The sequence below is a fragment of the Lytechinus variegatus genome, chromosome 1 (assembly GCF_018143015.1).
Source record: "Lytechinus variegatus isolate NC3 chromosome 1, Lvar_3.0, whole genome shotgun sequence".
Lineage (NCBI taxonomy): Eukaryota > Metazoa > Echinodermata > Echinoidea > Temnopleuroida > Toxopneustidae > Lytechinus > Lytechinus variegatus.
Window position 1 is genome coordinate 83,294,682 of NC_054740.1, and position 16,603 is coordinate 83,311,284.

Sequence of the window (16,603 nt, forward strand, 5' to 3'; positions counted from 1 at the left end):
CTTTTCACAACCTTGAAAAAATTATTTTTATAATGCATTTTTATTGTCTCACCTGCGAAGCAAAGTGAGACTATAGGCGCCGCTTTTCCGACGGCGACGGCGGTGGCGGCGGCGGCGGCGGCGGCGGCGTCAACATCAAATCTTAACCTGAGGTTAAGTTTTTGAAATGACATCATAACTTCTAAAGTATATGGACCTAGTTAATAAAACTTGGCCATAAGGTTAATTAAGTATCACTGAACATCCTGTATGAGTTTCACGTCACATGATCAAGGTCAAAGGTCATTTAGGGTCAATGAACTTTGGCCGAATTGGGGATATCTGTTGAATTTCCATCATAACTTTGAAACTTTATGGATCTGATTCATGAAACTTGGACATAATAGTAATCAAGCATCACTGAACATTTTGTGCAAGTTTCAGGTCTCATGATTAAGGTCAAAGGTCATTTAGGGTCAATGAACTTTGGCCGAATCAGGGTATCTGTTGAATTACCATCATAACTTTGAAAGTTTATTGGTCTAGTTCATTAAACTTGAACATTAGAGTAATCAAGTATCACTGAACATCCTGTGCGCGTTTCAGGTCACATGTCCAAGGTCAAAGGTCAATGAACTTTGGCTGAATTGGGTGTATCTGTTGAATTACCATCATAACTTTGAAAGTTTATGGATCTGATTCATGAAACTTGTACATAAGAGTAATCAAGTATCACTGAACATCCTGTTCCAGTTTCAGGTCACATGATCAAGGTCAAAGGTCATGTAAGGTCAATGAACTTTGGCCATGTTGGGTTTTTTTGTTGAATAACCATCATATCTGTAAGTTTATTGGTCTAGTTCATAAAAAGTGGACATAAGAGTAACCATGTATCACTGAACATCTTGTGCGAGTTAGAGTAGTATTCAAGTCAGCACTGCTGCTATATTGAACCGCGTGATGCAGGTGAGACGGCCAGAGGCATTCCACTTGTTCCTGAATTGTGATACTGCTCTCTCAAAAACCCCTCACACTTATCTTTCTATCTTTCTCCCTCTTTCTTTATCTCACTGTTTCACTCAACCTATCTCTTACTGCCCATCTCAACATTTTTTGGGGGTATCACCTTTCAATTTCTGATTTTGATTTGCAGTCCCAGACATTTCCATTTGGTGCTTGATGCAATGAATGCTACTCTTCAAGATTTAAAAGTGCAATACGGAGAGGAGAACTGTGAGGTAGCAATAGAGAGTCAGAAGACAAAGAGGTAACTTTATTCATTTTTTTGTCCTTTGTAAGACACCATAAAAAATTCTGCGCTGCGTCTTTCCCTGGAATCCAGTTCATCGTCTGTTGCAGCGGCTCTCATTATCTCTATTTTGTCTAATACGAAAAGGTAGAATTAGCAAGGAAAAGAGACTGAGAAGGATTCCTGTAGATTTCCTAAGATGAAAGTTAAAAGAATCTTAGTTAATATGTTACACAATTAGGATCATGGTGAAAGGTGAGAAGTATTTTAGTCACTTTGAGACATGAACCTAAGCTATGAAAACTAAATGGTTTTATTGGTTTTTAGGATGGCAGTACGAGTGGATCGGTTTGAGCTGGATACTCAAGCCGTGAACGAGAGTTCTGAGTTCTCCTATGTGATGGAGGATCCTCAGCTTCATATGTTTTCAGCACAGCTAGCAACCATGGTGGACATCAGGTGGCAATGTATATCCTTTCAAACAAAGGCAATTAATTCTTGAGCGTTAATAGCTATTGCTTTTTTTTCTCCTTTATGGCAAGTTTTTGATTGCAAATCCCTAAAAAATGTGCCGACCAACCCTAATTTTCATTCTTTTGCCTACTTTCCTTTTGTTTTCTTGTTTGCTGATGAATGGCGCAGTAGAACATCTATCAATCCATTTTTGTACCTCCATTACAGCAAACAAATGGGTTTTTTAGGCCTGAATGTCCCCCTTCTCTTTGATTTATTTTTGTGACTTTCAGATCCGATTATCTCTTTGACCAAGTTGTTGCTTTTTCCGAGTCTGAGTTTCATTGCACCATGTCTGAATAAGCCTTTGTGAACTTAGAATCATGGATGTAATATATTAGATCAAATACATAACTGATGAAGTCGAGTGTTCCCTGCAAAAGCCTGCTTAAAATTTAAATGTAAATTTCTTGAGACCACAAGAATCTATTCTGCAAAAGAGAATTTGGATTATGGAAGCCTGATTTATGCAATATAAATAAACATTTGTTCAATTTTAGTTCATCTGGCCCAAAGGGCCAAATGAGCTTATGCCGTGGCGTGGCGTCCATCATCTGTCGTCTGTCATCCATCCACAATTTCAAAATGCTTCTTCTTTGTCATTTCTATTCTGTTTGCTTTATATGACTCAAAACTTCTACAAAGAATTTTGAAACTCATTAAATGTTAATTTATGCACATTTTTCAAAATTCACTTTTACAAAGTATTCTCCTTGACAATCTTGCCTCACCCCATCAATGGCAAACATGGGGATGCGTCTGTGGAGGGTCTCAGGTTATCTCAAGAGGAATTAGACAACATTGTACCTTTCCCTGTTTGGTGGGATGTTCAGATCAACGGTGAGGCTCACATGGTAGGAGAACCAGTCACTGCTAACCAGGGGGAACCTCTAAACATAGCTGTCTCGGTCACAAGTAAAACAGGTAAGTGCCATTCCATTTAAAGAAATATTCAAGAAAATTTGTTCTGTAATGGACAGTTAGAAATATTAACCATACCCTTGTTCATTCAGTGAATGAAACTGCTGTCCAACCCATGTCAGAAATTCCTTTACCCTCAGAACATTTCAAGTGAGATTTCAAGAGTTTTTAACAGAGGAATATTTAAAAAACAACTAAACTCCACTCCAGAAATTCACTTTTTTTTTCTTGAATTATTGAATCATGCCTGTATTTTGCTTTCCAGCGGAGTTTATGTTGAAGCCCATCAGAAACAGAACTAGAAAATTGAAGTGCTTGCATGGAATTTGGACAGCCACCCCTAAAACAACACACACCCATCGACCCATGAGAGTCATTGTGAAATATGATTATCCAGGAAGTGAAATGAACATTTTGTGGTAGTTTTATACTACTATGGTGCAAACACTATCCTCCTTTTTTTTTATTAAATGTGAAGGTGTGGAAATATTTTGAAGTTTGTTGTACAACTTTTGGGGTATTTCTGTATATCCCAAATAAACATTTCCCCTATTTTGTTCAAATGTTTATTTGTAGATTCATGTGTTGGCCCAGTTGAGCTGAGTACATTTGTCTACTTGGATCATGAGAATGAAAAGAAGGAGATGAATCCAACTGATAAAGTAACTTGTTTAGGAACTACCTCAAGAGTCATAGAACAGGTAAGAATTACCAACAGATTTTGAAGGTGTCTAACGGATTGTGCAGCATCCATTCAGTGACAATGCTATTTTAATAGCAGATTTTAGCCTAAATAATGATTTTTTTTTTAAAATGACCCTTGGATTGTTTTTATCCTTCCAAATTGTATTCAGCATACACTTTTGTGTCCAGGTTCAGGCATGACAGGCACACTTTGCAGAATGGCAATGTCTGCATTACAGTTCTTAGAAATTAGCAAATTGTAGATGGAATGATTCCTTATTTGAAGAACAGTTACTTTTATGTTGATGTGTCATGGGTTTGGACAGTATTACTCCTCATAAACAGGTCCCTCAGAGAGGATATAAAGCTCTTATTTAATTGCATACTTTTGCAAGCATTCATTCTTTCCTAGCGGTGAAGTAAATTATAACACCAACCACAGAATCACCATCAAGTTATGTGATTAAAGATAAATGCCAGTTGTGGTAACGATTTCAAAATAGGTTCCTACAGAATCCAATGAATTGACCACCAAAATGTCTGTTTGTAAAAAAAAAAAATGTGTGCCAAAGAATTGTGGAAGAAATTGTGTAATTGCTGAGAAATTAGCAAATAAGCACGGGATTCGGGTCCAGCGTCGGGCCGACATTCAAAGCAATAATGATACACTGTCCCACATGCGCTTCTCTGTGTTGGTGATCTTCAGTCTGAACATTTTCAGCGTAGATTTCAAGATTTCACAAAGTTCAGTTTATGTAACTGTTCCGGATCTAGATCCTCGATGATATAATGACAATTAAGCCTGGTTATACAGACTTTCTCGTGAAATTAGTGTTTACTGCAACTACTTTCATTTATCTTTAAATTATGCAACATAGGGAATATTGTTGGTGTATGGGTATCGAAACAATAACATTGTCTGTGTTCAGGGATATTTGGATGCCATATATGTATACTTATCCAGAAATACTGGTTAGTGATGTCCACCTCACATGGTAGAAATAATTTTATTACAAATAATTACTATGTAATGTACTGCATGTAATTCATACATTGCCTGGTATGGTAAAAACATCATCTAGGTCTTCATGGCCAAAAGTGTACGAAGCTGAGATGAAGAATGTCTTTCAATGGGACAAGGAGTTAGCTGGCTCCACTGAATAATTGTAATATTTCCCTTGAGTCCTTTTCAAATTGAATCTTAAAAGATTAATGCACTCTCCGTAAAAGAAATAATAAACCTTTACCTCTGAACATGCCTATCTCAAAATCATGGACTTTGAGCCCCTGGATTTCTACTTTTTACCTTTAAAGTTTGGGAGATGTGCTGTTCTTACATTTGCTGACTTTGGCATGTTAAAGAGATAATCATCTTCATTGATATTTCAACTTTCGTCTTTACTTTCTTTGTCTCCTCTAGTTTGACAGTAACCAGTCTGCTAGTCACGAATGCACCTTCATGTTCCTCTATCACGGCATCTACAAGGTAGGAATCACATTCAAAGAGTTAAATCACCAGTCTGAACCCATCTCATCTAACACACAGCACAGCATAGTATTAGAGAGGGAGGAGAGAGTGTGGAAGTACAGGCCACCGGTCGAGGTGCAGGTACAGTGAGGATGCATTCACATGTGAAGAAATATTGCACAGTTACATTTTTTTTACATGGTGTAAATGACTGAAATTATGTGCTCTATGATATGATATTAATTAATAAAAATTGCTGCACTATGCCATTCCCCCTCCCAAAAAAAAAATAAAATAAAATAAATTGAAATAAAATCCATATCTGCCAATACTTTTGATTCCAACTCATGAATTTTGTGAAATCGTGGAATTTTTTCAGTATTTTTTTCTAATGGCTGAGTTCATAATAATTATGGCCATTATAACTCATGTGAACAGCATTACTTTTAAATGTGTTTTCACCGGTAATTTTTCCATAATGTGGATACTTCTAAGGCCAATCTCAAATAGTTTATTGAAAAAATCCTGCTATATCAGCTTGATCAAGACAAAAGAACAATTGTTGTGTCAGGCTACATCAAAATACTGGCAGTAGAAGTTTCTCGTTCTCTCCACCTTCCATTCTGTTCACTTTCGATAAATCCTGTCATTTGATTAAATCCCACCACCTGAACTCAAGATTTAAAGATCTTATCAGAAAGCAAATAATAAATGAATGAATAAATTATATGCCAGTGTAAAGCTTATAAAAGCTTTAAGATACAGCCATCCTATTTACATAAATGATCATAGCTTACTACCTGAATAATTCCTAATAGACAGTGAAAACTTGTAAACTTCTAAAAGGGGCCAGCATGGAACCCAAGTCTATTTCATGCTACATTGTACAGAATGAATAAAATCATATCAAATGAATTTAAATAAACCAGACCCCTGTCCCCCTACACTCATATAAACTAAACAAACAATGAAACAAATACCAACATCAAAACAAACCATCAACATTAAAAAAAAAGGAAACAAGCAAAATAAAACAAAACAAACAAAAAATATACAACACAAAGTCTACACCGGCACAGCAGACAGGTAAACTCTAAGCATTCACATTCTTGGCAGCATCCTTCCCCGTTCTGTTTTAAAAAGGATGGTCAGTCACTCAGTGGCACTGAAAGTGTGGGGAGGAATAAGCTGCTAAAGCGTAACTAGCCACTAGATAGTAACAGTCCTGTCTTAGTGACCGAAAAGTAGTCAATTTGTAAAGAACGAACAATTTTCATCTCTCGTATGGCATAGCTATACGTTAGAGCCGGCACTTGCTTTTTTCGCAAAATGAGTCTATATATGCTCAGCAGTTTATGAATTTTATGTAATTTTTATGTATTACTCTTGATGCATACAAGGAACAATACCTGAGAGTATGAGGGAAAATCAAACTCATTTTTAATTCCAAATTGTCAAAAAACCTCCCTCGATCGCACTTGCAATCGTAACACAACTTCACGAATTACACATATGAACAGTGCATGTTTACTTCTGGCTACCACTTCTGTAGCAGACTGGGCCCGCTACACAAACGCAGTGTAAGGCTTTGACTCGCAGTTGTCACTGAAACACGTTCTGTATGATAGGCCCTACATATTAGTTACTTCATCTTTTTTAAAGTTATTAATATCTTGACTTTCATCAATTTGCTTCTTAAAACAAAGGCAACTACTGTTTGACCACATGACCACATTCTTGAATTGAATTGCCTTTTTAAAATTGAAATTAAATTTGTAATTATTGAATAATTAATTATTGATACAAAGGTTGCCATAGAAAAGGGATGGGGAGGACACTGGACATTAATGTATGATGGTATCTCCCGGGGGGGGGGGCACTTACATTGACGAGTGGATACCATGCGCGACCAAAAAAACACGTCAAAAGGATGTCTTTTTCACGATAGGGCACGTTATGTACGTAACGTGATAAGGGTGTCAAAGCACAAAAATAATGAAAAAAGGGTATCATTTCACTAGGAAAATTACGTGTCTAGGATCGAATTTGCAGAGATGATAAAACAAAATTAAAATTTTTTATAAAGGATGTCCTTTTGCCCCAACACTTCGTGTTTAGAGTCCGACTTGTGCGAGATGTAGAAGGTGGGGTCGTACTAAACCAAATAAGGTAAAGCCGACGACCAAAGGACCCGTAACAATGAAAAATTCCTTTACTTGTTTAGGGGTTCATTTCAGGGAATATTTGCCAAGAGTATCATTTTGTTTCCAATACTTGTTAAGGGTAGGGTTTCACTCGCCAATACTTGTTAATGGGAGCATTTTCAGAATACTGGAAATCATGTGTTTAGGGTGCTTTTTGAGACCCCATGGTCGCGCATGGTATCCACTCGTGAATGGAAGTGGCCCCCCCGGGTGGTATCTTTACATAAATGTTTCTTCTTCAAAATATTTAAGAAAATTGGGTCTACAGTGTACATTTACGTGTACATTTATGAGGATTGAATTGAATAAATCCTACATGATATTGTTGGTTAATTGACTAATTATTGATTTTTGAGCAAGGAATTGAAAGGTCACTTCACCTTAAGTTCCAATTAGCAGTTGTTGAGATACACAATTGTTATGCCTGGGACTAAGCAAAAATGCTTCCTAAGGTCAGATGAAAATTCTATGAACAGTCAGAGCCAGCACACCTGATTTAAATCAGAATAATATCATGCCTGAATTAATGATTCATAACAATTCTGAGCCATGGTTATTGAAATGGAAAACATGGAAGAAAAGATTTTCACTCACACAGCCGTGCCATGTGCCACAATATCTATAGGAAGAAGCATACAATACAGTGCGTGATAGATATGATTTTCATGAAAAACATGCATGTAAAGTAAAAATGCTAAAAGCATTCTCTAAAATTCTGTCCCTCTGATACTAAAAATCGTACCGTTATAAACAACACTTTTTCAACTAAAAATAGCATTACGGATACGGTTGAAAATTGTCCTAGTTAGCATGTTTGATAATGTATAGTTGGTTAGGCTTCTGATATGGTCTTTAAGACCTTATTGAGAGTTTATTAATTAAATAATTTATTATTTAAGAATATTTTATCCCTATTCATCACACTCCACTCTAAATCCAGTTTGAATATTGTCAGTTTGATTAGATATCACCATCACAAATCAAGTTGGGACATGTTGAGCTGTAACTGACATAGGAAAACACCTTTTACATATTCTTCCTCTCGTACTCCTTCCCTCCAACTTAAATCCATTTGAACAGGGTTATTTCAGCTATCTGATGATACATGGACTATAATGCTGGTCATTATCAGTGTGTACTATCAGGTAATGAATTAATTAGTGTCACCAAGATGATTTTGCTGGATGTGTCTGACTTATGTTTTCCTTAAAAAAAATGTTTTATGCGTGTAGCTCTTTGAGCGGATGGGAGTAATTATTTTCTTTAAGTTAGCCTGGAAAATTAAGTTCTCAGTGAAGAATCCATATAACTCTCCTCTAGTTTCCTGCAGTTAATGTTTGCAAGAACATGAAATCTATTTTTTGACATCTGTGCAAACATTTCCTCATAGAAGTGACAGGAAACCTAGAGAGAGAGAGGGAGGGAGAAATGAAACCGGTTAAACAGAGGAAATAGAGAGGAGAGGGATGGAGAGAGAGAGAGAGAGAGATGATATTTATTGACAGGAAAAGATTTAATCCTTGGTAGCAAAGGAAAAAATAGATGGAATTATCAAGGCCAGAAGTAAGGGAAGAGTGTATCAAGGAAAAAGGTGAGGAGGATTAGACAATTGAACTGACAGGTTTAAAGGCAAATGATAGATTTTACATGATAGGCAAATCGTTCGTCAACATTTAATATCTCTACATGTGTATCTTAAATATACTATGTACATGTACTTATCAAGTTACAAGTCTTGTCCGCCTCTATGTGAACTGTGATTGTGCTATGCACCTGTTGCAGAGTAATGGACTACTTCACCCTCAGCATAGCCAAATCGCCTCTCTAACATGTACATGTACATGTAACTTCCTAAAAACCTCAAGGTAGCCATTTTTCAGACTGTCCCAAAAATCTACCACAAAAAGCATTCACAAGATTTATTTACTACATGGATGTATAACAGAATTCAGTCTCCAACTCATTAACTTTCTAAGAATGAACAAAAGCTCATGTAAAATTTGTGTTTTTCAGAATATTTTGTGACAAACTGAGCTACAATCACAATCACTTTTTTTTTGCGTTGGAAGTCCAAAATCTGAACGAGAGTTTTTAGCTAGTGTTAAAAGCAATTTGAGTAATTGTTATGACTACCTTGAATTTTAAACAAAAAGTGTTTAAATTTGTTATTTTAAAGCAGCTTGGTCACTTTTATCAGCATTAACAACTGGTAATCTGGAGACAGATATATTGGATAGATTGTAAAACTGTATGCTGGCTTGATAACTTGCTATTTATTATAGCTATGTAATACTTTATTGATTTATGTTTCTTGTAGATTTTGATTTGCAATAGGAGAATGGTAAACATTTGAATAATCTTGGGTGAAGATACACAGAGCCTTTGGTGCTCGAATGCATGTGTTGTTCACATGCATACAGTATATTTGATAATGTGATACATTTATGTATTTATATGATTTTTCTACTTTACAGCTGAAATATTCATTTTTTTTTTCATTTGTACAAGATTAATGTATATATATATATATATATATATCATTCCTGATTATCATTTTATAAAGAATATTTGATGAAATGGAATTGATAGCTATTATGGCACATGGCTTGTTGTGTGAGTGGTTCAATATAGATAGGCTAACATTCTTTAATAATAAGGGAAAAATTCTGTTTTATATGATGATAGGGAATCTTCAAAGGAAAAATTATAATTCCTGATGTAATAAGTAAGTTGAATATTATTTTCTTCTAGAAACTTTTTTGTGTGAAAGACTTATGATGTGCCCATTTCAAAAAGTAAAATATTTTATACATTGAATTCAATACATATTACCCCCAAAAAACATTACACCTTTTAATTTGGGACAATTTACAAAGATAATTATCATATACATGTTTGTGTGCTTATCCCCCCAGTTCCATTATAAATAGGAATGGAAAAGAAGGAGAAAAAAAGAAAGAAAAGATTAAATGTATGGCAATTTCTAGATGTTATGTTAATTGTTAATATCTATCATAAATTTATATTTCCAATTTAAAAAGCTCAAAATTTTTACCTGCTTGCTTTAATTTGCTCACTCATGACTATAGAAATTGTGCTACACACACCATTTTTGCCACCCCACCCCCTCAAAATTTTTGGCTCATTACGCCAGTGCATTATCTAAATCTTGGAAACCTGATTTCTGATAATTATTAGAGTTTGGAAAGGATGTTGAAATTATTGAAGAAAGAAATTAACAAAGACAAGTTTAATGCCATATGCAGATGGTAAATCAGGCATGATAATTCCCCTCAGAAAAACAAGTCTTAAAGAAAGCTTCTGCGCTCAGGTGGTAGGATAACAAGAAAAGATGAGCTGAAGGTCAAATGGCCAATAACCTTTTTTGGCTCTTTGCCAAACAAGAAAATGAATCTCAAAGCCTCAAAATAGAATAAATGAATAAAACTTAATAATTTCTAGGCGTAATTAATTTTATAAGAAATCATCCATCATATAGGGGCCTTTTATTTGATAGATTTGATAGTTTGGGTGTGGCACTGTTCTTATTTCCTGTAAGTCAAAATGAATAGGAAAAAACACCAAAAATAGAATTAAGAAAGAGAAAAATCCTGTCCAGCAAGAAGTTCACATCTCTATTATTGAGTCCAGTAGAATTTCTCAATTATGATTGAGAATTTTTACTGGAAATGAGAGGATTATCATTCAATTACCAGATTTATGAAGAGTATGCCTTTGCTATCTTAATTAGCATACATTAAGATTTTGATTTAAAACGGGAACTGAACAGCGGAATAGTTACAATTTAAAAAAAAATTACATGACAACAAGAGGATTACAATTCAATTATCGGATTTATGGGGAATATGCATTTCCTATCTTTAACTAGCATGCATTGAGAGTTTGGTTTAAAACAGGAACTGAACAGCTGAATAGTTAAAAAAAAAAACTATACACACTTTTGCCGAATCTTTGCAATATTCTCTCATAAAAATTAAAAATTCTTCCAATTACCAAAATGGTTATTTGTGGATTAAATTCATAATCCAGATTAAATTCATAATCCAGATTAAATTCATTACTAATATCTTCTTACAATTTATAATTGAACACAAATGAACAATTCTAGTTTTATTCATTTGCTTTCAGTTCTTCAAATGATAGTGCAACATAAAATAAAACTCCTATTACTTCAATTTTGTAGAAAATAGGGAAAAACTTTTAAAAAAAGCGAAACAAAGAAAGGTGAAATTTTCCATGAAACACATGATTCTTTTGGTACAATCATAATGCAACCATGAAACCCCAATTCATTTTAAGTTTATAGCCTTTCTGTCTTTCTGTTTGCCACTCTGTATTTATTTGAATTATCTTCTTGGTTTCAATTCAATTTCCTAAAATGTATATCCTGACCACATTTATGTGAAAGCTTTTTATAATTTGATTTTTGACATCAGTATATATTTCCTTGACTCAATCGTTCAAGCATTTTCTCCTCTTTTTTCATTTCTATTTCCACTTCCCTTCTGTTGTAAATCATCAGAATATTTAAAATTGTAATTATACAATCTTAAAAAATATCTGATTAGTAAGATTGAAATGCAATGTTTCTAAATTTTCATAGTTGTATGGAAATGCTGTGGTGTAGCAGTTTTGTCTCTTGTCTTGCAATCAGAGGGTTGTGTGTTTGAATCCGTGGCTTAGCATCCTTTGACCAGGCATCAATCCACAATTTGCCGCTCTCCACCCAGGTCCAGAAGTGCTAAATGGGTACCTGGGAGGATGCATAGGTCTATGTAGTATGCCTAGCAATTGAGTCTTGAAACTCTTGCTGGAATGATCCCCAGGGAATGGAGAAAGTGCATACATTGTGTGCGGGCATGTCAGGATCCGATACCTTGGGGAATGATAATGTATAATGTTAAAGTGCTTAGAAACAAAGTTTGTTAAGCACTGAAATGTTGCAATTATGATTTTATTCATTATTATGTTGAATCAGTTATTTTTATACCCATAATCTACAAACACAATGTTAGCTCTTATAGTGCAATCCTTTTTCATTTGGTTTTATTTGCATATATTAGTCCATATACCACATTTTTATTACAGGCATGGTACCTGTCATGTTTACATTTGAAACAACATTTTGGTCTACATGATCAAGTCATCAATTGTTAATATATTACTTACTATAAAGTTTATAATTTACTGAAATCATGCTATTTGATTGGCTCAGAACAATTTGTAACTACAAATTAAAAAAAAAACCTTAAGACAAGACGCTTTTCCTATTGCTCTTGTCGGAATGCAACATCAAAGATGAAAGCAATTACTAATCATTGAAGAATGCAGCATAACTATCAAATAGTTAAAAAAAATAATCAAGAGTCATATTTGGCTATCAAAAAGATAATGATCAGTCTTTTGTGTAGTTCCAGATATTTTCAATGAAACTTGCATTGTTTGTTACATTTTTTTTAATACTACATTTGTTTAATTTTACTTTAAATTGATTGAAACTGAATGCATATAAAGCATACAGTCTGCTCTAAATTGCTATGACATGACAAATTAAGAGAAATGTCTCAGTTTCATATCTTGTAAGAGCCAAGATATCAATTTTGTGAGGATAGATAAAAGTACTTACATTTGCTTATTACCAACCATTTACTGAGTAATTGATTATTATTTACTTAACTCAGGTTATAAACTTTCTATTATTTTCTTTGAAGTATTTTATGTTATATAATTATTGAAAAGCATTGGTGCTTCAAATTGTATTGTTTTAGAGGCTGATTCAAAGTCACATGTTTATCAAGATAACTAGGAATAGGATCGATGCATGTCCTAAATAACTGTACTTACAGTAAGTATCCTGTTGGGGAAAATATGTATTAGATAAGGATGTGCTCGCATGTATATTGGGCAACGTACCAACCCTTATACAATATGATCACATGACTTATGATATAATGACGTCATTCGAATTTGGATGATTGATGAGTGATTATGCAAAGAAGAAACTGAAGAAACTCTTAAAAATATGTAATTGGCAAGTGAGATGTATTTAATTGTTTCGTAAGTTGCTCTCATTATAGGACATGTGTTTTAGTCTTGTAATTCAGACTGTACCAAAGATGAACAAAAGACTCTGGCTTGAACTGGAATGTAATATAACATTTATTTAATCAACCACTGACTTAGGCACCTGGGCCCGTATTCCATAAACGAGATAAGATTTTTGCTTAAGTCTTAGCAATTTGTCTTAGCATTTTGCTTGTCTAAGAAATCTTCCCTAGCGATATTCCATAAACTTAAGACATTTGTCTCAAGTCAGGCAATATGGCTAAGCCAAAGTCTCAAATTCTATGACCTTCAGTGACCTTCTTAATGATAAATTGCTGCAGAGGTCACTGCAACAAACTTGCAAAAATGTGACTAAAGTTGTTTTTTCTTAAAAATTTGGATTTTATTGAAACTAATTACAACTATTGTAGTAAGAGAAGAGCATTCATCACACATATATGGTAAGAATTTTTAATTCAACATATCTATATTTTTGTTAATTACCAAAACATTTCAATCCCAAACCGAGTGACTTGCACAGTTTTTTTGTGTATCAGTCCCATATATTACTTTTCATGTATTGTTTGTCAAAATATAAATTGAATATATTCCTCTCGACATCTTTACTCTAACTTCAGTTTAAGAAGACCTAGGCCCCCTAAGAGAAAACTTTTGTAAATTTTGAGACTAGTCTTGGGTCAAACATTAGGCCTAGATCTAGCCTAGGCCCAATTAGATCTATAATATCCGTCTGTTTGGAGGAGAATTAAACATTGTTTTTTACTTTTTTTTACGTTTTTATGAAGGCTGCAAAACGTAACTTTGTTAGTAGTAGTGGCATGCCATAGACGTAGTCACATAGTGGAGCAACCGAGACTGAAGCTATATAATAATACATCATATAGACCTAGGTATATTAGTATTGGTCTAGGCCTAGAACAACATTCAGGACTTAGCCTGGCTTAGCCTTACTTAGGACAGGGATAGATTTACATGTAGGACTAGAATAGATCTGACTTAGAGTTAGGCCTAGCCTAGACCAAAAGCTTCTGTCTCCGACTGTATTTTGATTTTTCTGCTAAACTACGAGTACGACACTCGACAGTCTAACAACATTACGTTGGCATGGCCTAGACCCTAATCTCACCAATGTGATATGACAGTAAATGTCAGAAACTTTTTAATAAATTCCCAGAAACGACGGTTATTCCTGTCTACAGACATACAGTGCTACTGCTAGGCCTATCGCTATGCATTGCTTGCCAACTACGCCTAAACTAGTTAGATCTAGGCCTAGTCCTGACCTATGTAGATTCCAAGTAGATCTAGGACTAGGCCTAGGTCTACTTCTGTTTTAGGTCCATTTATTTGTTTGGAGGGGATATTAATTCATACATTTTGGGGAGTTTGTTTAGATCTAGGTTTCTAGAAAACAGGCCTAAAGTAAAGCCTAGTACAAGTAGTAGACCAACAGCTCAGTCTAGACTGGGGCCTAGATTTATATAAAAATTTACTTCAGGTCTAGGCGGCCTAGCCTATTATGGCTATACTTTCTTCAAATTCATTCTAGATTCTATTTCTAGCCTAGCCGGTAGCCCTAACGTTAGGACTGGCTGATCTCAGACTAGTCTACTGTTTGATCTAGAATCTCTAACGTAGGCCTAGATCTAGACGAAAAATAAGACTAAAAGCTATACCCTATCTAGATCTAGTAGAAGTAGAACTATATCAATCTAGGTGTTCATAGTTATAGGTCGAGATCTAGAGTAAAGACTTGTAGACTATATCAAAATATAGATTCTAGTTTTTAAAAATAGTAAATGTAGGCTAGTCTAGATCTATTCAAAAAGGAAGTAGGCTAGGGATCTAGCATTAAGTTGAATCCAGCCAAATGTGAATTTTTTCTTTTTGGCTCCAAAGTACCGGTACATCTTAGTAAAATCCACATCGACTCAATCTCATTTTCTGGCCTCACTGTAAATCTGTCAAGTTCTTGTCGCAATCTCGGTATAGGCCTAGTTTTTGATTCTCACATGTCTAATCACATTTCTTTTATTTGTAGATCAGTTCGCTACCAATTGCGAAATATTGGTTTTATTAGGAAATACTTGTCTCGACCGGCCACAGAAAAATGGGTTCATGCAACAAATTTTCCAATATAGACTATGTTTTGCAGATCTATACCTCAAAATCAATGTGTGAGCCAACTTTTATAACAATTGGTTGAAAACTAAAAAGGGTTTCAAACCACAAGATTTTCACCTAATTTCATTATATAATATGTTGTAACCTTGCCTTGGCAACACGATTTCTGATACAGACAAAAAATATTCTTGCACATTTTTAACTCAAGACTGATGTGTGTGCCAAATTTCATGAGCATTGGTTGAAAAAGATGAAGGAGTTCGAACTACAAGATTTTCGTTAAATAATATGTTACCATGGCAACACGATTTTTGATACAGGCAAAAATATGTCTTAGACATCTTCAACTCAAGACTAATGTGTATGCCAAGTATTTAGGAGAATAGACCAGTTGAAAACTGATAAAGTAATTCAATCACAAGATTTTCATTTATATTTGGTATTTTTTGTTCCCATGGCAACACAATTTTTTATATAGGCATAAAATATGTTTTGCACATTTTCACATCAAGACTAATGTTTGTGCCACATTTCAGGAAAATTGGTCAAAAACTGAGGAAGTAGTAAGATTTATACATAATTTTTGCCATTATATACCGTTACCATGGCAACACATTTTCTGACACATGCATTAATGTGTCTTGCACATCTTTCCTCAAATCCAATGTGTGAGCTAACTTTCATGAGAATTGGTAGAAAATTAAAGAAGTATTTTAAACGGCAAAATTTTGGCCATAATATATTGTTACCATGGCAACACAATTTCTGAAAAAGAAAAACATCTTCCACCTCCTTACCTTAAGACCAATGTGTGTTCAAAATTTCATGAAAATCGGTTTAAAAAATGAAGTAGGAGCTCGAAATGCAATATAGGTATAAATTGTAAAATTTTGTTGGCTGAATTACCTTGAAGGTAATACAATTAAGACAACTCACAGCTGTCTTAAAGTTAGGGCTAAATTCTTAGCCATGTTGTATTTATGAAATACAGAATCTGCAGTTTTAAGAAAAGTTACTTAGCCATTCATCCTATATCTGTCTTAGTTGCGCAAAACCTCTTAGCCAAATTCTAAGACAAAATTCTTAGCCAATTCTTTATGGAATACGCGTTTTGGCTAAGAGTTTTATCTTAGACAGAAAAATAAGACAAAATGCTTAGATTTTTGACTTAAGCATGCTTATCTCGTTTATGGAATACGGGCCCTGGGCGTCATAGTTCTCATATTTCATTGCCCTACATCGATGAGCAACCAAAATTTGTGTACTTGTAAAATAAAATCATGCTTGTGATAGTGAGTTTAATTTTTTCTTGTAGAATTAACATGAGAATGGATTAAATCGCCAAGCACAATTTGAGTGTGCAATGCAAGTTTA

General features: G+C 34.5%; 1 protein-coding gene across 2 annotated transcripts in view; it reads left to right on the forward strand.

Annotated features, from left to right (window-relative positions):
• The window catches only part of LOC121425483 (trafficking protein particle complex subunit 9-like), a 28,565-nt gene extending 22,306 nt beyond the window's left edge, over positions 1–6,259 (forward strand). For both annotated transcript variants that reach the window (XM_041621555.1, XM_041621563.1), the window contains 5 exons: positions 1,133–1,246; positions 1,556–1,697; positions 2,473–2,665; positions 3,239–3,363; positions 4,767–6,259. In XM_041621555.1, the coding sequence (XP_041477489.1) occupies positions 1,133–1,246; positions 1,556–1,697; positions 2,473–2,665; positions 3,239–3,363; positions 4,767–4,964 (772 nt within the window). In that variant the 3' untranslated portion in view covers positions 4,965–6,259. The remainder of the gene's footprint in view (positions 1–1,132; positions 1,247–1,555; positions 1,698–2,472; positions 2,666–3,238; positions 3,364–4,766) is intronic.
• Positions 6,260–16,603: the final 10,344 nt, after the last annotated feature.